Here is a 22,277-nt window from a genome sequence, read left to right as displayed (position 1 = left end):
AGGCGAGAATGTGACAATGTTCGTAAGCCCAGTGTACATGGGCATTAATCGTGAACTTTGAGTCATCACAGAGTACACCTGAGTGGATGCTGTAACTACAACTGGTAGGTGAGATTTTTAATTTGGGAAGAGTAGTGACGTAAAATGATATCCATACACCACGGAAATAATACAGACACCGTTACCCTGTGTGAGATTCCCAACATGCAGGGCTTAACCAGGTGGCCTGTGGATGGCAGTACAGCAAGTAGTTCGCTGTGAACACCTGTATAATGTTTGTTCAACGTAATGTCCACCTAGACGTGGGGTTTCCCCAGGTAAATTGCCTTTCTCCCATGTGCAAGAATATTGAATGAAGAAATTGGCCAAATATCCAAACACTGCACCCTCCTGAAAAACACCATTTACAGTGAATGATGTTTCACAGTGTATGGATTATTTGTATTATTATTTTAGTTTTCAGCTGTGCATTGTATGTACATGGTTGCATTCATGGAATTTAACAGCTCAGCTCAGTCTTCATTGTAATTGTGCGTGTGTGTTTTCTCTCAATCCCACTCATAATGTTTATGCCCAATTCCATTGACACGATGTACTTGTTATCTCTTCGGGCTCCTATTTGGTTCCAGCCATATGAATGCTTTCGCACATTCTGTAAAAGAGGAAAATAAAATCACTTATTTGCACTGAAAGGGGGTGCTTTTGAGAAGAGTGAAATCTAATAATTGTGAACAGGATATAAATGGGTTACTGTTCATAGGCTGAGAACATATGTTCTCGCGGTTCAGGCCTCTCAGTAGATTATATAATACACTCGTGCCATGTGCCGTGAGTAATACCCACGTGTAGCACAATATTATGAATCACCGGTTTCATAGGATCAGACGGTTGATTTATAGGTATAGGCATGAGACTAAGTATATATTGCCAATCCATAAATATAAAATGCTGGGATGAAATCAAATGTGGGCATCACCTCGAACTATCTACCATTGCATGCAACAGTCCTATTGCCAATCAACTGCTGGATAATTACTCCACCACGCTCCTCACTGCAGTTTGGTAAATGCGCGGAGAATAGAAGTGCAGTACAACAATGTATTTTACTACAATAACAACCTCTGCTGCACACAACGTGATCCAGCAGCAGCAGGAGCCTATAACACCTGTTTGATACATGTGGTCACCCATCCATGCACTATCTAGGCTCAACCTTACTTAGCTTCCAACATCCATGAGATTGGGCTAATAAAGGGTGATTTGGCCTTGGGCTAGTTATTATGTGTCGGTAATAACTACGGTATTCCCACAATGTCTATGCTTGCACAAACATGTATGTTTATTAATGTTTTCGCAACATCATCAGCACCAGCAGCCGACTTGCTGTGGCTGCCTTCTTACTCTTAGTATGCCCCATGGCACGCAATATAATTAGAGGAGAAAAACATTACGAAAAACGATGCTTGAAATTGAAATGCAATTGCATTGTGAACCGTGCAGGTGAACTGAGAATACCAATGAGAGGCATGGCATTTAGCTTGCCCAACCTGGTCATGTCTGGTGGCGTTAACATTTTAAAGTGCAATTTCTTCTGAGCAGCAATACAACTGCTGTGTAAGCCGTTATATATATATATATTTTTTATTTTTTCAGAGTGGATTTGAAATTGCTGTTGTGAATGCTGCTGTGGCTATGCCACATTGCACATTCCAAAGCATTGGTCTTTTTCGATTTAAAGCTTTCGTGACTGCAGGGATTCATCTTCTTGGTTCTTTCGGTAAAGTCACGTAGAATGGAAATAATAAAATTAAAAAAACATAATAAAATAAGTATTTTATTATATTATTAATAATAAAAACAAAACATAATTAAATAAATATTTAATCATATTATTTTCTTATGTTTTATTTTAATATTTTATTATTTCCATTCTACGTGACTTTGCCGAAAGAACCAGGAAGATGAATCCCTGCAGTCACGAAAGCTTTAAATCGAAAAAGACCAATGCTTTGGAATGTGCAATGTGGCATAGCCACAGCAGCATTCACAACAGCAATTTCAAATCCACTCTGAAAAAATAATATACAAAAATAATAATATAATAAAATATTTATTTTATTATGTTTTATTTTTATTATTTTATTATTTCCATTCTACGTGACTTGACCGAAAGAACCAAGAAGATTGGTCTTTTTGTTACCAGGGGAGATGTTACATGCCAGTCACTCGACTCATAGCAAACACGGCACATCAAACTCCTGCTGCCCTTCCCTCTGGGAAGGCTGATGTGCCACGAGTGTGGATTTGTCTGGTCCCAGCAACTCGACATGAGCGAGCGTCAGTGTGGTATTTATCAAGCGAATCCTGACTCGAAGCCTCACGCCAGCCCAACATCTGGAAAGTATTCTTTATGAATACAAAATTGCGGCCGAGATATTATTTTATCTCTCTGTGTTTTGTTTTGGAATATTCAGTGATGGGAGTTAGGTAATCCATTCTCCATGGAGTAGATATGGCCGAGATATTACTCAATCAAATAATAACCACTTACTATACCATTTCCTCCATGTCCTGATTTCAATTATAGTTGTGATGAAAAGTTACAGTAATGGGATTAACCGATGTCTCCACGGGCATCCTCAATCGCTATGTACAACCAGAGCCGGATGATGGCACGGGGCTTTAGGGCAGAGGTCGCAACCGGGTACCCGATACCCGTACCCTACCCGATACCCGGCTACCCGTACCCGACCGGGTACGGGTACCCGTTTGCGACCCTGGTGCGGCCGAGTACGGGTACGGGTAGGCCGTGAGTCACTGGTGAGTAACTGTTTGTCACTCATTTCCCAACGTCTTGTCTCTTCTCACAATTCAAGTTCCTAGAATCAACCCACCCGCGCCTGCAACATGGCTTCATCCCAGAGGTCGCAATCAGGTACCCTACCTATACCCGGCCGGGTACGGGTAGGGTACGGGTACGGGTACCCGTTTGCGACCCTGGTGCGGCTGGGTATGGGTACGGGTAAGGAATCAAAACCCGTTTGCGACCTCTGGTGAAAAGTTATTTTTAATTTGTGAATGCCGAATTTCATTTGTTGTTTGCCTTGTAAAAATACATTTTATTTCTCTTTAACTTTGTTTTCCTTTTGAAAATATTACTGGGGGCCTCACAGTACCCATAGCCCAGGGGCCTACAAAATCTTAATCCGGCCCTGTGCACAGCGGATACCATTACCCAGCAGGCTTATCGTCTGCTAACCTATGTGATGGTGGTCACAGGGTATTGCTGACATTCAGTGCAGTGGTCACATCTGTCATCCAGCATTTCGGTGGTGGGTTTGGTATATTGTGGTGATACCGTGCATGTGACAGCCACCTGCAGGGATATTTTGGGTGCCTAGCGCATCAGCAGAATAAGTAGGTCACTGACCTTCCCATACAGATGTTCTACCAAGTGCCATCCCCAACATATGCGTGGGGGTTTCTCCATGCACTTCAGTTTCTTCGCACACGGAAACAAAATTCTCAAAAGAGAGCTGGTCAAAACATACGAAGCAGGACCATACTGAAAATGTCTTTAGGCTTGCTTGAGGCTTTCCTTAGTAAGTAGAAGGCCATTATTTATAGAAATTATTAATTTCCTCCATACAAATGCTTGCCTGGGGTGTAATGCTCCTCCTACACTGTGCTGCCACAGAAGGCCTCTGACCCTGCAACAGTGAGCCAGTTCTTGCCGTAGGAATGACGATGCCATGCTTATCTCTTGTACGTCGCTGTTATCGTGATGATTTCTGTTTGCTGTTGTTGTTGGTGGCGGGCGGCGGTGGCGGCGGCGGTGGCGGCACAGGGTTGTGTGGTGCTGGGAGGCGAGGGGAGGCGGGCGGCCACACCTGCAGGAGAAAGCGAGGGCTCTCCGGCATGAAGGTGAGCGCCACGACGGCCGACACGGCAGGCAGGGCGCACACGATGACGAACACGCGCCAGCTGTGGAACTGGTACGCGGAGCCCATGCTGAAGCTCCAGCCTGCATGGACACGAGAAGAGATCCCGCGTTGAGCGGGGAGGGGGGGGGCAAGTACTGTGAGAATCAGAATATGTATTGATACTGGAGGAATCCGATGAGCTGCAAAGCTCTTTTCCCACCCATGTCTAGCAGGGGCGGGTCAGTGGGTACCTGCCAACAAGGCAGGCACGGCTCACACAAGACGGTTGTGTGGCCGGACAATGCTCGGCCGTCTTTACGTCTCCCCAGATGACGACGCTTACACACCACGATAGGTACTCGTTTAAGCCAGAGCTAACCTCGTAGGGACACCCAGGAATAAGATAAAACACTGCCTGGACCATCACAAAAAGGAAAGGATCACCCCGTAATAGACTGTTGGGCAAGTGCTCTTAGAGAGCGCCTTATACAAGGGGGGGGGGGGTGGTGGGCAGGACCACGCCCGGCCACCTTTGTCTCCCCAGCGCTGATGTACTTATTTGCGGTCGAAGTCAACCTAGGCGAGACTCGGGACAGGATCAGATATTCGCCGCCGATGTTAACCGCATCCAGAAACGTTGCTCAGGTCACACGGAAGCGCGCTCAGCGCTGCGCAACATTTGCCCAAGCAAAGTGAAATTGCTCGCACAGCCTCAGCCGAATCGCACAACCAACGCAGTCGGCACGAGACCGACGCAGCGGAGGCTCTATTCATTTTTGCACGAATCATGGCAATTCGCATTTTATGCATGCGCGCGTGCACCCGCAAACACATTGGGACATCATTAACCGCCCCTCGCTCGCAAAACAGATGGCACGAGCGAACAGCAACCACAACAAGACAAGCATGCGGCACGCGGGGCTGATGTTGAGTCGTGATTTTTTCCTGCACGCCATCAGATCGCAGCTGAGCGCTGCGAATTAATCTTGAAAAACCCAGAAAACTATTCCTCGCAAGGTGTTGCTGCACGTTCTATCAAGCTGTACCATATGAGACAGTCTTATTTATTGCTCTACAACAAAAGACTAGATTGTCCCCCACCCCCTTCTTGTGTAGCCTACACGCTGTGGATGCAAGTGCTCACAGAGAACACCGATTGTGACCACGACTGACGCATAAGGAGGTGGTGTGGCCAGGACGGTGCCTGGCCACCTTTGTCTCCCCGGTGCTGACGTTTACATACCGCACCAGGAACTCGCTTAAGGCTGAGTCAACCTAGGGCAGAGGTCGCAAACGAATTTTGATTCCTTACCCGTACCCGTACCCGGCCGCACCAGGGTTGCAAATGGGTACCCGTACCCGTACCCGGCCGGGTACGGGTACCCGTTCCCTACCCATATCCGTACCCTACCCGAAATGAGTGACAAACGGTTACTCACCAGTGACTCATGGCCTACGCGTACCCGTACCCGGCTGCACCAGGGTCGCAAACGGCTACCCGTAACCGTACCCGGCCGGGTACGGGTAGCCGGGTATCGGGTAGGGTACGGGTATCGGGTACCCGGTTGAGACCTCTGACCTAGGGGAGGCACAAGAGTGGCTCAGATAATTCCCGCTTCTTTCGAGTACGGCTGATGTAGACGCAGAGCAGCGACTACAATTTCACGTCCAGGTGGTCGCGCCGGATATCAGCGTCAGGAGCGGCGGAGTGTATCGCTGTGATGTCTCCTTCGTATTTGTGGATTGGGCCATGGCTAACATCAATTTCCACTGATGCGAGCCATGGCTGGTAATCCTAATTCGAACTCGGGCAACCGGGTTAGCAGCTGCACTACCGCTCCACCCTATAAAGACAAAGATAACGATTCCCCCCTCCTCAGCCCATAGCCTCAACAGACTGTTGGGGCAAGTGCTGTTAGCGAGTAGCACCTATGAAGGCCGGCAAGGCACACGACGGGGTGGATGGCCAGCACCACGCCCGAAAGTAAATGCATCCGAACACAGACACACATAGCATGCTCCCAAACCTGAATGGATCACATTGCCATGCCACGTCCGTTCTGAAGCAGCGTCATCCCTCTTGACATTTTCCACTCTGATGAACATTTTTTTCATTTTGCTTTCAGAGGGCTAGAGTCAAGGAAATGGCAAGAGGGTTTTTTTAAATATATATATAAAGTAAAATCAAGGATTTAAATTTCACATTCAACCCATCCAGCAAAATTCACTTAGTCCAGTTCCATGTTTGCTTAAATTTCTGGACCAGTCTTGGATGTATTTTTGGTCACTATTGGAAATGACGAATGTACCCATCAGCTATCATTTATTGCAGAATTCACGAAAACTCTATTCTTGATGTTAAAAATGTAGGTCTTATGTGTCCAATAAGTTGATAAACATGTGATATAATAATGTAACAATGTCATTTCGTTTTTCATGACGAGTCTCCAGATGCCCTTTTTCAGTAGAGTTATGCATTGCGATGTTGAACCAATATTTCTTTATTCTTAGGTTTTTTCGGTAAAGTCACGTAGGTAAAACATCAAAATTAATGAAAATAAAATAAAATAAAACAATAATCACGACGTTTCGGAGGCAACACAAGTCTCTGTCATCAGGTGGGACCGTCACAGCCGAATTAGCTGCATGATGCAGCTTGTGTTGCCTCCGAAACGTCGTGATTTTTGTTTGATTTTATTTTATTTTCATTAATTTTGATGTTTTACCTACGTGACTTTACCGAAAAAACCTAAGAATATGATTCCTTGCAGTCACGAAAGCTTCAAATCTGGAATATTTCTTTAGTTTGTGTTGCATGTGGGGGGCAACTGAGAAGACCCTCGCGCAAGGCAGCGTCATACTCAAAGATCAGCAGAGATGAGCTCATGAACCTACTTGCTCTACCTCCATCTCCTGACTAAGCTACAGCCCGGTGGGTTTGGGATTTTAACAAATCTGTGTATGAGCCAGACGCCCCTGTCTCCAAGGCGTTGGATTAAAGGCTTGCTCCACCTTGCCCAGCTTAATGTTTTGCATTGACAATGATAGCTTTTAAGAGTAAGCTTGTCATCTTCGTATTGTTTTATAACCAGAATTGCCAATGTGTGCCCACACAAACCAATGTGAAGCAACTTCAGTGTAAACATTGTCCAGCACCCTGAAATATACCCATCCGGTGAATGAATACTTCGGACCAAATTGCCAAAATGTTCATGAATATTGCTCAATATTTATACTTCCAGGGAAATAAAAATGTAATCCAACCAAGTGGCTCAGCGGTAGAGTGAGCGGCTTACAATCGGAAGGTTGCGAGTTCATATCCTGGTTAGGGATGAACTCAGCCCATCATCCTTACACGGTCGATAAAGTGAGTACCACTTTTCAGGGGAAGTCAACAGTGGCTTCTCCTATGCATAGACTCACCACCTAACGTAGGAATGTGGAATTGTTACCACTGTCTCAAGGCAGTAAAGAAAAGATGAACACCGCCTTCGGTGATAATTTGAGCAAAAAATCATGTTTTACCTTTTTTAAATAAACATTTATTCTGCTTAGGGTTTAGGTTTACTTCGCTACAAAGAACGATGAGGGGGAGGTAACAAATATTCAGAAGGGGAATAAACACTTATGAATATTCCTTAATGTCAATTCCCGGTGGGGAATTCACATTGGTTTCCGGGGGGCGGGAGAACAAATATTGCAGGGCAATATTCCTAAACGAAACTTTTCTTTCAGAAGCGGCCTGACCACAAATAATAGCTCAACGAAGTGACTTATAATCATGTGGAAATGTATGGCAGCCAAATAATCTCCCAACGCACGTTTCTGAACGTGGAGGGGAAAACCCCGAGGACCTGGAGAAAAATCCCCGCGACCACAGCGAGAGAGACACGCAAACTCCAAATATACAACAGGCGTCAGGGTCGAGATCGAACCCACGACCTCGTGTATACCAGGCGAGGTAGTTAACATCTCCTAGCCACCGTGACTTATTGAGCCTTGGCGGCGTGGGGGGGGGTAGAGAGAGGGGGGCAGGGCGAATGAGAGAATGCGGTGGTTGGTGGGCCGTCTGGCGAGAGGGGGGCACAACGGCTGGGGGGGGGGCAGATGGAGTGGAGGGGAAGGGGAGAGGGGGACAATGAATGATCGCAGGCGGCTGGGCGGGGAGGGGGGTGGGAGAACGTCAGCGCCTGGCCACCGGAGTCAGCACAAACCCCGTTATCTCCACGCCTCATTCCCTTTCACTTTCACCCTCGGCTGATTACGGGAAATTACACCATCCATCAGGGGGGACGGGACACGGGCCGGGTAGGTTGTGTGCTGTTGTGGGTGGCTGAGGGGGGTGGGGGGGAGGGGTTCGTTGGGGAGGGAGCGGTGGCGCACCGGTTAGCGTGCTGCGCTGCGAACCGGGCGACCAACCGAGTTGGATTCTCACAAGCAACCAACAGCGGTGACGAAAATTCTGGACCTCCACTCGGTCGACTCAACCTTAAATGAGTACCTGCTGCGGTGTGTAAGCATCGGCACTTGAGAAACAAAGGCGGTCGGGCGTGGTGCTGACTAACGACCCCCATCGTGTTCCGTGGCAGCAGCCTTCGTAGGTGCTCACGAACGGCACTTGCCCCAATAGTCTATCGAAGGCTATCCCCAGGGGATCTTTGTCTTTGTGTCATCCATGAGTCGGCAGCCAAAATAACAAGACGAGCCCTGTGGTGTTTTTGTTCTTTCTTTGAATTCGGTAAGAAACGCGATATTCCAAGAGGCCGCAACGCACGTGTTGAATACGAGACGGTGGTCCTCCTTCATGAATAACGCCACGAAGTCAGGTCCTTAGAGAGCCGTGCGCGGTTCTCCGGAGCCGCAGGTTGCAAAGCGCCCCTCCCCAGTGTTGTTGGAGGGGCCACGGGGCGGTGGTGTGGGGTGGGTGATGGGTAGAGGCGAGGGTGGATCGAAAGGGGGCTGTGGGAGGCAGATCATCGATCTACTCGGCGGCGTCACGTCGCACGTGAGAAGCCGCAGATCCCATGGACCTCATCGACGCATCGACGAGTGAACGGTAGTCACGGATTGAACGGGTGAATAATGATGAACACTCCACGCGCGATCCTGGTGCACGTCACGTGTGTTTACCTTTCTTGTATTTCGCACTCATATCGTCGATAATAGAGGTTTTTGTTTGAGTTAGATCGCGTAAATATTCGTGTCGTTAAACCCGCCGCCACACGACACAGATAATTAGTAGGGGTTGTCACGTAAACAGAACGTGGCCAATTCGTTACTAGCACAGCAACACACCAGTGTGTTGGAGAGCCAAGCCACAACATTTACAATCTGAGTAATTACTGGCGAAACGTCTACTCAGATTTACGTGACAAACCTTACTAGTTGGCTGTGTCGGGTGGTGGAGGGTTTAACGACACATTTATATATTTACGCGATCTAACCCAAGACGCCTGTATTATGGATGATTTTGGTCGCGAAAGCCTCCTCCGTGTTAAACTGTTAAACTGTTAAACTCACTTGTTTGTTTGTTTGTTGTAACGTCCTGACCCCGTGCCCCTACCGGTACGTCTGTGAGAAAAGAGCTTTGCAGCTCATCGGATTCCTCCTGCGGTATAAATAAATGTTCTGATTCCGTACGCGCGTACGTTGAACTACTGTCGCACCGTGCGTAGCCAAACCCGTGCTGAATCGTGAGGTGCGCGGGGGGGGTGCAGGACAACAAACTGAACGCAAAAAAATTAACCCGTAAAAACAAAGTTTTTCACTATAAATCCTTTATATGCGTGGCATAGGTTTTATTTTATTATTCATTTCTGTTTTTCTTGAGTAAGAGTTTCATTTTTAGCACATTGGTATTTTAAATTAAATCTGAAAAAAATTTTTTCCTAAAAAGTGGAAAATTTAGGAAAAATTTTTTCACGAAAATAAATTGTCACGCACAACGAGTCTGTGTGCAAAATGTCAGCTCGATTGGATCACGGTAAGTGGGTTAAAAAACGACCGAAAGATTTTCACGGTCGTAAGCACGCAAGCAAGCAAGCAAGTGAACTTAATATAAAGGATTTTTAAAAAGCCACTGTTCCTGGCTGCTCTGTGTCCATCTCTCTCTCTCTCCTCTTCGGTCTTGAGCCTCGCTGTGCGAGTGCTTCAGGATGGACGTTAGTTTTGCTGTTGCCATTCGCCAAAATTAAATCCAGATACATTCCTAAATCCCCCCCCCCTCCCATTTCAATAACATAATTGAATTCCCGTCTTGACTCATAAATTTGCATTAAAAAATAAATGCTCTTCTTTTATCATCAGTGTTTGAGCAGATCTGGATATTTGCGTGATCGATGTCGCTGGTTTATTCACTCCCGGCTGCAGCGAGGCTCTTTGATGTGTCGTGAAACGCATTAATGCGCTCGCAGACAGCGCCCATTGAATATTGCGAGAGGAAGAGAGCAGAGGTCGCAACCGGGTACCCGATACCCGTACCCTACCCGATACCTGGCTACCCGTACCCGGCCGGGTACGGGTACGGGTAGCCGTTTGCGACCCTGGTGTGGCCGGGTACGGGTACGGGTAGGCCGTGAGTCACTGGTGAGTAACCGTTTGTCACTCATTTCGGGTAGGGTACGGGTAGGGACCCTGGTGCGGCCGGGTACGGGTACGGGTAAGGAATCAAAACCCGTTTGCGACCTCTGGCAGAGAGCCTGAGACGGGCGGCAGGAGACGTAGTTTAGCACATCGCGTTAATTTTGTTTCGCTTAACACAGAGGTCGGGAACCTATGGCTCGCGAGCCATATATGGCTCTTCCAGTGACGGCATATGGCTCCCAGACAATTTTGAGTTGAAAAAAAAATCAGTTTGGAACTGATTTTTAAATACTTGTGATATTATTTAATAATACTGTGTCATTTTAAAGTAAACAAAAATTAGTTTTGAAGATACATTTCACAGGTCACACCTGCATGAAGCTCAACCTCACCACGTATGAACCAGACTACAAGGCCATCAGCAAAACCATGCAGCACCAGAAGTCGCATTAAAAGTAAGACATAATTAATTTATGATACGTTAAAAATATTATATGGCTCTCAATGAAATATATTTAGAAATATTTGGCTTTTATGGCTCTCCCAGTCAAAAAGGTTCCCGACCCCTGGCTTAACACCTTGAAAAAAGGGGCTAAAGCAAATCTACATCCAAGCAAAAGTGCATGCTTATAGTACGGTACATCGCTCTCATTTCATCGCGGTGTTTCACCGCAATAGTTTAACGTGGACGTGAAGAAATCATTGTTAACGCAGACACATTTGCGGTGCAAATGTCTCTCTCTGCCTGTGCCGTGTACTAAACTGACTGGGTGGACTTCAGCCGCTTTCTCTTGGCTTTAGCGTCACTCTCTCGCAGCATACCAACACGTGCAGGCCGCACACTGCGTTGACGTTAGGTAGCGGTGCATGGACAGGTGCAGCTCAGTGCCGGATGATCCCAGTAGCACAAGCAGCAGCTACTACACCTGTAGTAGCTACTACACGTGTAGTAGCTACTACACGTGTAGTAGCTACTACACGTGCTATGGGCCCCGCACTTTCAAGGGCCCCGCGCTTAATGCTTTCAAGCTATCAATTCCGGTTCAGTGACTCTGCACTAGCTCTATTACTATAGTACTATACCGCCTTCAACTTTTATGAACGACTGGGTGTTTAAGGTTAGCGATTTGTCGTATTATCTGGCTGTATAGCAAATAAAAAAAATACAATTACTTTGCTATGCAAGTAAAACATGTGTGTTTTAATATTACGTGTTTTTGATTTATTTAAGGCCCCTTTATAACAAATGCTACAGGCCCCGCACTTGCTTCATGCGGCACTGGTGCAGCCTGGCATTTGTTTGCTCATGCCACTTCTGGCACAAGAGCCGAGACTGAAGGGTTTTTTGTTTGGGTCTTCGCCTCCACGCTGAACAGATGTCTTCAAAGAGACGTAAGAGGTGCCCATGTTTTCCGCACCGCACGTGACATGTCGATTTGCATTAGCCGTGGTAAACCCCATTGTTACCATGGGGAGATTTTGGTCGGGCAGAGGTGATGGTGGGGTGTGGTTGGGGGGTTTAAGCCACGCGCCCCAATTGTTCTAACTGCCACTCCGGGCGATATACAACGATTTTAACTACGATCGTGCATTTTGAATGCTGCAACATTCCAATGATTGAAAAGAAATGTGAATTGTTATTTTATACCTGTTTTGAAATCGTGATGTAGCCTGGCAGTGGCGTGTGATCAAGTCGGATGAATGGGATGTCCCATCCAGAGTGTGAGCAAGACAGATGAATGGGATGTCCCCTCCAGAGTGTGCTCAAGACGGATGAATGGGATGTCCCCTCCAGAGTGAAGGCGTTGTCTATTGACTTCGATGGCAAATATATGCAATGAAGGATCGACCCTTCCAGCTCCACCACTGACCAAAGCCTCTCCTGACAAGGCCTCACCATGTTTATTCTGACCAAGTATAAATTTTTCAAATCGAAGCTGTATTTACATTTTTACCGTCAGTGTCATTCAATGAGCTCGTGGTGTTCTGCTATCAGAGAGCCAAGAAGATGCCATTATATAGCTAGTTCTGAAGCCAAGCGTGTGTTATCTAGAACAGGGGCAATACAGTACATTGTTATATGCCCTGCAAAGAGTGTGTGTTGCATGTAAATTCAAACAAAGTTGATTCTCGTTATATTTCTCACAAATGAAATGAACAGAATAAAGTGACAAATAAAATTTAGTACCGATTGTGTGTGTGTGCAGTTATTGCTGATAGGGCTGAGACCATACACATGTTACATTTGAGAACCCAATGTAATTAAAGGACGACTGCTTTGATTTGAACCCAGGATGTCAGCAGTGCTGGCTCAAGAGTGTCTCAGACATGGCACTGGCTCCCCCAGGCCACGTGGCCATCTCCTAGTTGGGACTTGACATCACTGCGGTCGGCACAGTGAATGATTCACAGCGAATGATTCGCGGTGAATAATTCGTGGGGAATGATTCATGGCGAATGATTCATGGCGAATGATTCACGGCGAATGATTCAGGTGAATTATTCACGGCGAATGATTCGCGGGACATTTTACGCCTTGTCGACGGCCCTCGTACTTCACAAGCTCAACGCCGGTTACCGCACGTTCACAAATTTAGCGACGCTTCAACTCGCCGGGGGACCATCTCTGTCCAATTGGGATGGAAGTTCTCCGAACACCAACACCGCCGTTCTTTCCCCCCACCCCCCACAAATGTCCATGGCAGGTGCCAGCCAAGGTCTGAAGTCTTGGCGCGGCCCGCCCAACCGCCTCCAGTTTGGATGGCAATTTCAACACCGTCCCGTCACCGCCCGTCATTTACCGTGGGACTTCAGGACAAACCGAGTGTCGGGGGCTGTTCCGGCGGCCGTTTAGGCCCACAGCGGCGCACCTGTCACGGTGCTCCCGTTTGCTTTACAGACGCGGCTCTTAATGATCGCGTGCGCGATTGGCTCGCATGCAGTGGAAATGGCTCCGAGTGCAAATGCATACCTCAATAATAGAGGTTTTTTTTGGGTTAGATCGCGTAAATATATAAATGTGTTGTTAAACCCGCCACCACCCGACACAGCCAATTAGTAAGGGTTGTCACGTAAACAATTTGTGGTGGATTTTTCTGCAATATATTGCTGTCTTTTCTTGGATTTCCTGTTTGCACTCAGTCACATATTCACTTTAAGATGTTTTTTTGTTCTTGTTTTTTGTTTGTTGCGGTTGCACCCGATTCAAGAGCCGAATGGCTCACAGGGCTATACCTAATAAATGAACTTGAACTAGAACAGAACATGCCAATTCGTCACTAGTACAGCACACCGGTGTGTTGGAGAGCAAAGCCACAACATTTACAATCTGAGTACGACGTTTCGCCAGTAATTACAACTAGCATCATCAGGCAGACAGCCGATGCATACCTGTCAACCCATACGGTTTACCCGTATTCGTGTACAGGGAAATTGAATTTTACAGGTCCATACGGCGTACAGTCATTTCAATACGGGCACAAACAAAATGTGTCTATTTGTTTGTATTTCTCCCTTGTGATGGGACTTTGTAGGATGAACGTTGAGATTGATAAGGGGCACGGGGTGACCAACGAGATCTGAATTGGTCTGTAATAAGGTAGGCATTGATAAGGGGTTGACAGGTGTGCAAATGATAACTGCGAAACTAGACAACCGCTATAGGGCTGCGGAATACCCAGCCATGCATGCCAATGCACGATTTTACGTTACAGAATCTTAAATGATGCACTCCCGCCTAGCTTTATGGACTGCCGCAGGCTTTCTGGTCCACGTATTATCTTCATCGATGTCATTGCATCGTCATTTTTTTTTTAATGCGCGAGCAAGGAGTGTCATGATAACATTTACCAACGGCGAAGCTATTCAGGAGGATGATGAATTGACCTCGTGATTAACGTGCATTCGGATAATTTCCCGCTCAAGGTAGTTTTAGGCAAGGAGGTGGTGGACTTGGTAGCCTCAAGGAGACTTATCCGCTTAACCACTTACAATATAAATTTCGATTTAAAGCTTTCGTGACTGCAGGGATTCATCTTCTTGGTTCTTTCGGTAAAGTCACGTAGAATGGAAGTAATAAATAATAAAAATAAAACAATAAAATAATTCTCACGACGTTTCGGCCACAACGCAAGCAGCCGTCCTCAGGTGAAAAACAGGTCTGTCGAGAAGACAGAGTCTGAATGTCTTCTCGACAGGCCTGTTCTTCACCTGAGGACGGCTGCTTGCGTTGTGGCCGAAACGTCGTGAGAATTATTTTATAATGTTATATTTTTAATATTTCCATTCTACGTGACTTTACCGAAAGAACCAAGAAGACACTTACAATATGCCGGGGCGTGACTCGAGACCTGATAAAAAAAAGAATCATAAGACAGATGAGATGCGTACCATTGGGTAGGGGGGCGGAGACACTGGGCCCCATTAAATGTCAGTGGGGGAAAAAAAATCGCCAGCTCTTTAGGGCCCTGTGTATAGATGCAGAGCTGTTTAATATTGTATGCCGATTCTCACGACGGCGTTGTGACTGTTTTTAATTAACGGGTATATGAATGACAGAGCGTGACATTTTGTTTGAAAGATACCAATATAAATATGTATATGCGAACTATGAATTATTGATCACAAAAGTTGTCGCTTTGAGTGACGTTGGCATATTCCGTTCGGGTTTTAGTTTGAACGTCTTAAACGCTTCCCTCTTGTGTAGCTGCCCGATGTGGGGGTTTTTTTTCGGGGTCGTGCCGCGTGTTGTCCGGCACGGCGGTGTCCGACGTTTCGCCACCCACGTGCTTGGGAGCTTCTTTTGGGAGATCGAATTAAACTGCAGTTGATCAACAACACGCGCCCTACAAATCGTTACTCCCCCCCCAAAAAAAAAACAACAACCCACCCTGGAGAGCCGTACAGAGATCCACCTCGGAGCCGTGTGCCTCCATACGTGAATGCCGTCACTGTGAGCGCGAGGCCACGGTCACTGCATTTCGTGGTGGATTAAAACAAAAGCCGAAGGTTTGAATTAAGGTCATGTTTTCCATTTCACTTTGGTGAAGTTTCTTGAAACTGGGTCATTACTTGGAGACGTGATTTCTTTTTTAAGCGGAACTTTACAAATGTGCGTTTCTGAGAAATTGGATTTTTTATTTAGACACATCATAGATTGTGGCCCTGTTCATAATTTTTTCTTTTGGAAATCTATTAAGTTGGTTACATTCTTTAGTCAAGCTCTGGATACAACTCACGCTGGAATGAGACTCTCACCAAACCCACATTGAATGCTACAAATATAACTGTTATGGCGTTTACAATTGGCACAGGTGCACTATTCAACCTTATGGATATACTGCAGTGTACACTACATATACTGTAGTGTACACAAATAATATACTCTAGTGCCTGGTGACGGCATGCAGTGTACACTACAGCATATTATGTGTGCACACGAACCAAAGTAAAATTTATTTTGTCTAGTAAGCTTATTCAGCTCTGTGAAAAAAAAACTCAAGAACTGAATACGGAGAGATTGATTTAAATACTCAGTACAATTTCGCAAAGAGCACCAATCTCAACAACGCCTCGTGTGCATTACGCAAGTCACTCGCGGCACGAAGTGCGTTCTCGCTGTCGCCGACGAATGCGTCCGTCTCACGCGACCACGACGTGACGAGTTGCCACCCCCCCCCCCCCTCTTGTGCAACCCAAGCGATCTCTCGCTCACCGACCCGCGTTTGCTCTGTAACGTGTCGCTTGAGGCCGGCTGTGCACCGTGCGCCGTGATGTCCGCTCACCTGACGGGGTGCGGACTTAACTGCTGGATTTTTGGGAGGAGGGGGGGGGGCACACACATCCCGCGCAACGGGAATGGCGATGCGGGTTCGTCGCTGCCGGAGGGCGCGAGTGGCTGAGTGTTGTCGTGGTTCTCGCTGAGGCTTCACGAACAGGCTTTTACTTACTTAGCAGTGGGATCGTGTCAGGCTGAAGCTTAACCTCAAGGCCGGAGATCCAGGGGGTGTATTTCTTCTGAGTTAGACTGTTTTTGTATATATATATTTTATTGTGTGTGTTTTCCCAAATTAAATTATATTCCAATTTGTGCCTATCGCCGTCTTGCCACGAGATGAATAATCTATTCGGGAACTCTCACAGACGGCGGTGTGTCGTCACCCACGGCAGAGAACGGTCTCAGGAAAGTGAATATGAAAGAATTATTTCTGAGATTTCTGAATTTACCTCTCATTAACAACGAGGGGCATTCCAATAACCAATGTGCCCTGCTATCGATATGTTAATCGCATTGCGATTAAACCTAGATATACATTTTAGTCCAGAGAGCAGGAAAATATGATTACGCGAAGGGAAAACCGCATTTAACATCCCGTATTTAGTGCGCAAATCACGAGTGAAGAGCCTGAGACATTCAACTCGCTACGTTTGAGAAGCACTGAAATTCATTCTTGAATCCCATTTGTGTGGAGCTTTGATGGGTTATCTCCGCAGGTGTGTTTTTTTATTTCAGGCTCCTCCATAATTGGTCAAACATTGCAATATTCGCAATCACAGATGAACGTTGTCATAAACTCCAGCTGGGTTAGCTCCCGGGGGTCAACCGCCTGCGTGTCTTTACAAGGCGTCTGCCCCAATGACAAAAAAAGTAAATTGCGCGTGGTTTTTTTTTGTGCGGAATTTTTTTTTTGCACTACAGGATTAACCCGCATTTTGTTTCCGCATCCGACAAAAACTTCAAATCTAGATTTCAAGACGCATTGCTTAGGCTGCACAACCAGACGATGTTGACGTGGCGGCGTATTAACCCGTGCTGTAAATTCTCTCCATTGCCGTGGTTGTTTCCGTGGCCCTTCCCAAACCAATTTCTGCGCTTGTTCAACGCGGGAATCTGGTGCATCTCTGCAGGTGTTGCGTTCACGTACGATCGAACACTGATGTGTGCACCAGAGCCTGCACGGGTTGTGGTTATAGGGGCAGGTGTGGCTGATTGCGGTGCAGATTAGAGAGTTTGTTTTGAACATCCGTGACTCGGCTGAAGTGTATAAATATAAAGTTGTACACTCATGAATTTGATCAATTATTGTATACCTCTATATTTATTTCTAGTAGGGAAACAGTGGTCTCCTTAAGGAAGACTGTTCCCTGCCATTCAAATGTGGAAATTCCACAACTGACTCACTGCTGGCAATGGACATCAATACCTGTCCATTGCTTGTTTCTAATCAGTGAGACAGGATGCTTTTGGGGTTTTGGTGGAGCGTTAGTGCAGTGGTTAGCCCACTGCACTAAGAACCTAGAAACATGTAATCAATTTATCAGCAGTGATTACATCCGTGGTGAGTAGGATATGTTCGTGGGTCGTCCCTTCAACCCGCACTTACGAGCTTGGACGAAGTGTGGCCAAACAGACTCCACAGCCATCATGACATGGGAAGGCCTCAAACGGCCTTCACGGGGTTCCAGTTTGGAATACCTGAGACCAATTATTGACTTCCTAGAGAAAGGCCCGTGCATAACAAGGCCGTGGGGATCGTAATAAGGATATCGTTGGGTCGGCCGTTGCCTTCACAAAAATTCCGGGCAATGACGTCAATTCTCAGCGCACGCGTCCACATTTGCACCGCGACTCAAAACCCCATCATGAAGGCCACGCCAAAAGGTGTGTGTGCGCAGTTTTTTTTTTCTTGCCAACTCACAAATCACGGTGCTTATATGAATTATATTGTGGCATTAAATATCTCTCCTATCAAGAGTGGAGGCCTGGATTGTGTCTATTCCCACCTATTAAAAAGGCAATCGTAGCAAAAGGAAATCAACAAGAGCGATTGCTTTGTACTAAACTTTAAATATTTGAAGCATAAATACAATTGTGTGTGTGTGTGCAGATCTGAATGCGGGCAGAAATGTGCATGTTGCCACTTGGTCATTATGAGCACTTAAAAAGTATCAGAACCGTGTGTTGTTAGGTGCAGATAATGCTTCTGTGCATCACAGAAAAATGTAAGGAGACGCGGGGAGAGTTAATGGATTTTAAAGTGCTGTTTATTTTGGCCTTGAGCATGCCTGCCGCCAGGGGAAACTCGCTTCTAGATCTCCGCAAAAGTTGCACTCAGTCCACAAATCTATCTTTGCCCCTGCGACTTACTCCTGTTCAAGTCCAGGCTCAAGACATTGCTATTTTCCCTCTGCCTATGACTACCCCTAGCTCTCCATGATTAATACGCTCGCTGTTTCTGTAGAGCACGTTGAGATGCAGTCGCGCTTAAGAGACGATGTAAAGCCACACTGTATCGTAACGAAGAAATATGATTTCAGGGCCACTTTTAAAAACAAATAGCTGATAAACCTAAGCTTTGCAGTCAAATAACAGCAATTCAAAGTTAGAGAAACTACATTTGCAAGCACGGTTGAAGAGTCTATTAATCATAATACTTGCATTCGATACAGCATCATTCATGCTAATATCATCCCATAACGCTGTAGATGAATTATATATAAGGACCAAATCCCAGGTACAACCACTACCACGCAAAATAAAACCCGAACACCAAGCCAAATAAAAAATGACGAGACAATTTAAGAAATGGCACCAAAATAGAAAAGCAGCATTAAAACGCAATGGCTCTTTTTTTTCAGCGCAGAGAGGTGGGCCAATGTCCAAAATGTTATGTTTGATAAATACATTATTGCGTGTTACACTGGCATGCAGTGTTTGATAACGGTGGCAGTGGTCGTGTTCTGTTTACGCCCCTTTCATTCACACTGGACGGCGATGCGGACGAGCGCCCAAGCTCACTCACGGAAGGTTCTCAACGAAATCCCCAGATGAGGATGGAATCGATAAAAATGGGAAATGTTTCATGGAACGTCAACAAAACGAACCCAGCCAGAGGAATGTGGAATGTCCACTCCTGCCTGAGGGCTGACAACGGGGGCTGAGCACTGCCTCATGCTCGTTGTTTTTTTCTTTCACGGAGACGCTTTGACGTATGACTCATTTGTGCATCACTGCCCACAGCCTCGCTCATGGTTGTTTGAAGTTCAGCAGAGCGAGTTTGTGCGGCGCGAGTTTGGCGCAGCCTCTAGTCCCAGCACTTAGGAAGCGGAGGTTGACAGATCGCACAGATTTGTGAAGCTTCCAAATCTGCTGGGCTGGAGGGGGGTCATCACATGGCCGTGAAAAAGAAACCGATTGAATCCGTATGCGTGGACATTGTGGAGTGTTTTCCCCTCGTATGCGTGGACTTTCTCCAGGTCTTGTACTCTGGTTTCCTCCAGCGTGCAAAACTCTCAATAATGGAATTGTTGAAACCTCCCGATACAGATCGGTCATTAAAACGTCTTCATACTCAGTGCTATTATAATTAATTTAGAAAAGGTATTATTATGAGTGGGTTATGTTGCCATTGTATAATCGTTAGCTCAATGGACTTGCATTCCAGAGGGCACCGGTTTGATCTCCCAAGTGGCAGTCGACATAATGGGCAAGTTTCTTAAATCTGTCCCAACCCCTGTCCACACAGCGGTGTGAATAGGGTCACCACATTTAGCAAATCGGTAGGTCGCGTGTGGTGGGGGTATAGTGTGGGCACTCCCACCTGTTCCGCGACGTTTGGCCAGCGTGGAAAAGTAGGCCAAAAAAACTAAACAAAAAAAGGACTCTCGATAACTCCCGCTACGGGAGGCCCCATCTGACGGCAGTCGTACGAGCAGGCAATTGCAGAGCTGCAACTTTGCCATCTCATTATCACCGCGGTACTATTATCTCACGCTGAACCTGTGCTGTGTACAGAGAAAAAACATAGAAGCCGGAGGTGATAAGGTTAAGTGGGAAGAGTTGTAGGGGACGGCGAGCAGACTCACCGTAGTGCGGGATGATGGCCCAGGCCATTGCGGATGCGTAGATGCCGCCGATCATGCCGAACATGCACAGCCAGCTCAGGTGCTCTCCTCGCTTCTCCCGTGACAGGAACTCGCCAAAGTACGAGAAGACGATCGGCGCCGCGCCGCCAATGCTGCGCGAATAACAACGGTCGACGAAACGTCGACGCACAACGGCGGCAAAGACACACAAATGAGTTGCACATCAACCGTTGCGCAGACGCCATTGCAGAAGATGGTGCACTCAAGGATTCTGTTCTAATTTTTATTTTAATTCAAGAATTACTGCGCTCTTAATTTTGTAGTTATGTAAGCAACGATGAAATACAGCCAGCCCTTTGCAAATCCACTGCTGGGTGACGGCCTGTCCATGCCGTGTCAGTGTATGAGTATTGCTTGGCCTTACTTCAGCACGCTGGCGAGGGTGAGTTGGTAAATTGGGGTGGGAGCCAAGAACTGGTTCAGATATCACTCGCCACTGATGTTAGCCGTGGCTGGAAATCGAACTCGGGTCGTCAGGTTCTGGTAGCAGTGCGTGAACAGCTGCGCCACCACTCCACCCCCTGTCCTTTATTTACTGGGCAAAGTAATAATTCATGCCCCACTCCCCCCCCGCCACAATTCAATGAATTGCCACAATTTAGGGTTACGAATCGTGGTTAGTGTAGTGCATCTGTTGGCTGCGGAGTTTGCGTGCGTCGTGAGCGTAAGACATTATTTTAACCGACGAATCGCGACTTTGTTACGTCCCCGTTGTTCACGTCGTCTTGTGGCAAGGCTGGGCTCCTGTCACAGGAATGCGGAATTTGGACTTCAGGCTCCGGATTTGCCAATGGAGACGAGTAACTCCAAAACCATTCCTTTAAAATACGCAGGCTCTCCGACTATTCTAAAGTATTCATGTAAAAAGCATCAACTGACTCTGAAGGCTCCTTCAGGAGGTTGCCGCTTGGGACATTTGGCCACTTCCTTAATGGGCACAATTTGTGCGTGAGAGGAAGTCCACGGTACACCAAGCAAACCCACGGGTATGAGACAACAACATTCACAAACTGCACAGGCACATCCGCATCCTATTTGCTCTACTGCCTAGATGTGTACAAGCGCACTGCTCACGCATGGGGTACACGATCATCCACGCACACCGTTAATGCGTGACGCAACTGAGATGTTAACTACCTTACCTGGTATACAGGAAGTCGTGGGTTCGATCCCGGCCCTGACGCCTGCTGCTGTGTATTTGGAATTTGCGTGTCTCCCTCACCGTGGTCACGTGGATTTTTCTCCGGGTCCCCCACTTTTTGGCTGCTATAAATGTCCCCGTGAAAAGCCACGTCGTTGAGCTATTATTTGTGGCCAGGTCGCTTCTGAAAAAGAGCTACATAGTTCAGAGGGCATTACCTGGTAAGATAAATAACAAATCTCAACTGAGCAATTGCAAACAACCGAGGCCGCAGTTGCAAGCGACCGAGGCCACCATTGGCATCGAGACTATCCGTGTCTCTTGAGTTCTACCTCGGTTAAACGAAATCACGAACGTGTTGCCAGAGAATGGGGTCCGGGAAATTAATTTTGAACGGTCGGATTAAAAAATATTTGATCAAATCGAAGTATGAGGAATGTGTGTATTTTCCAGAGAGGCGCGTAGCAAATGCTCTTCTTCTGTACAGATTTGGCAAGCACGGTGAGCAAATTTGGCGGGCATGAAGGGATGCCAATCATATTGGGTTGTATATTGAGACAACCCCTGATATGTGTAGAATAGAATTACACCGCATTACAAAGTTTTAAGGACACGCAGTCAATCATAGTTCTGGCAAACGTTAGACTGCCAAGAAAAGGAGCTACTGAGTTTTAAGAAATGCGCCGGAAATGTGATTGATTAAATAC

The 22,277-nt window shown here is 46.7% G+C and overlaps 1 protein-coding gene across 1 annotated transcript in view; it reads right to left on the bottom strand.

Annotated features, from left to right (window-relative positions):
• Positions 1–22,277, bottom strand: part of LOC144935538 (synaptic vesicle glycoprotein 2C-like) — a 67,545-nt gene that overhangs the window by 19,491 nt on the left and 25,777 nt on the right. The window contains exons 5-6 of the mRNA XM_078862293.1: positions 20,370–20,521; positions 3,891–4,024 (exon numbers count right to left, since the gene is read on the bottom strand). Coding sequence (XP_078718419.1) covers positions 3,891–4,024; positions 20,370–20,521 — 286 coding nt within the window. The remainder of the gene's footprint in view (positions 1–3,890; positions 4,025–20,369; positions 20,522–22,277) is intronic.

The sequence above is a fragment of the Lampetra fluviatilis genome, chromosome 13 (assembly GCF_964198595.1).
Source record: "Lampetra fluviatilis chromosome 13, kcLamFluv1.1, whole genome shotgun sequence".
In the NCBI taxonomy this organism is placed as follows: Eukaryota; Metazoa; Chordata; class Hyperoartia; order Petromyzontiformes; family Petromyzontidae; genus Lampetra; species Lampetra fluviatilis.
This window is presented reverse-complemented; position numbering and strand designations above follow the sequence as displayed.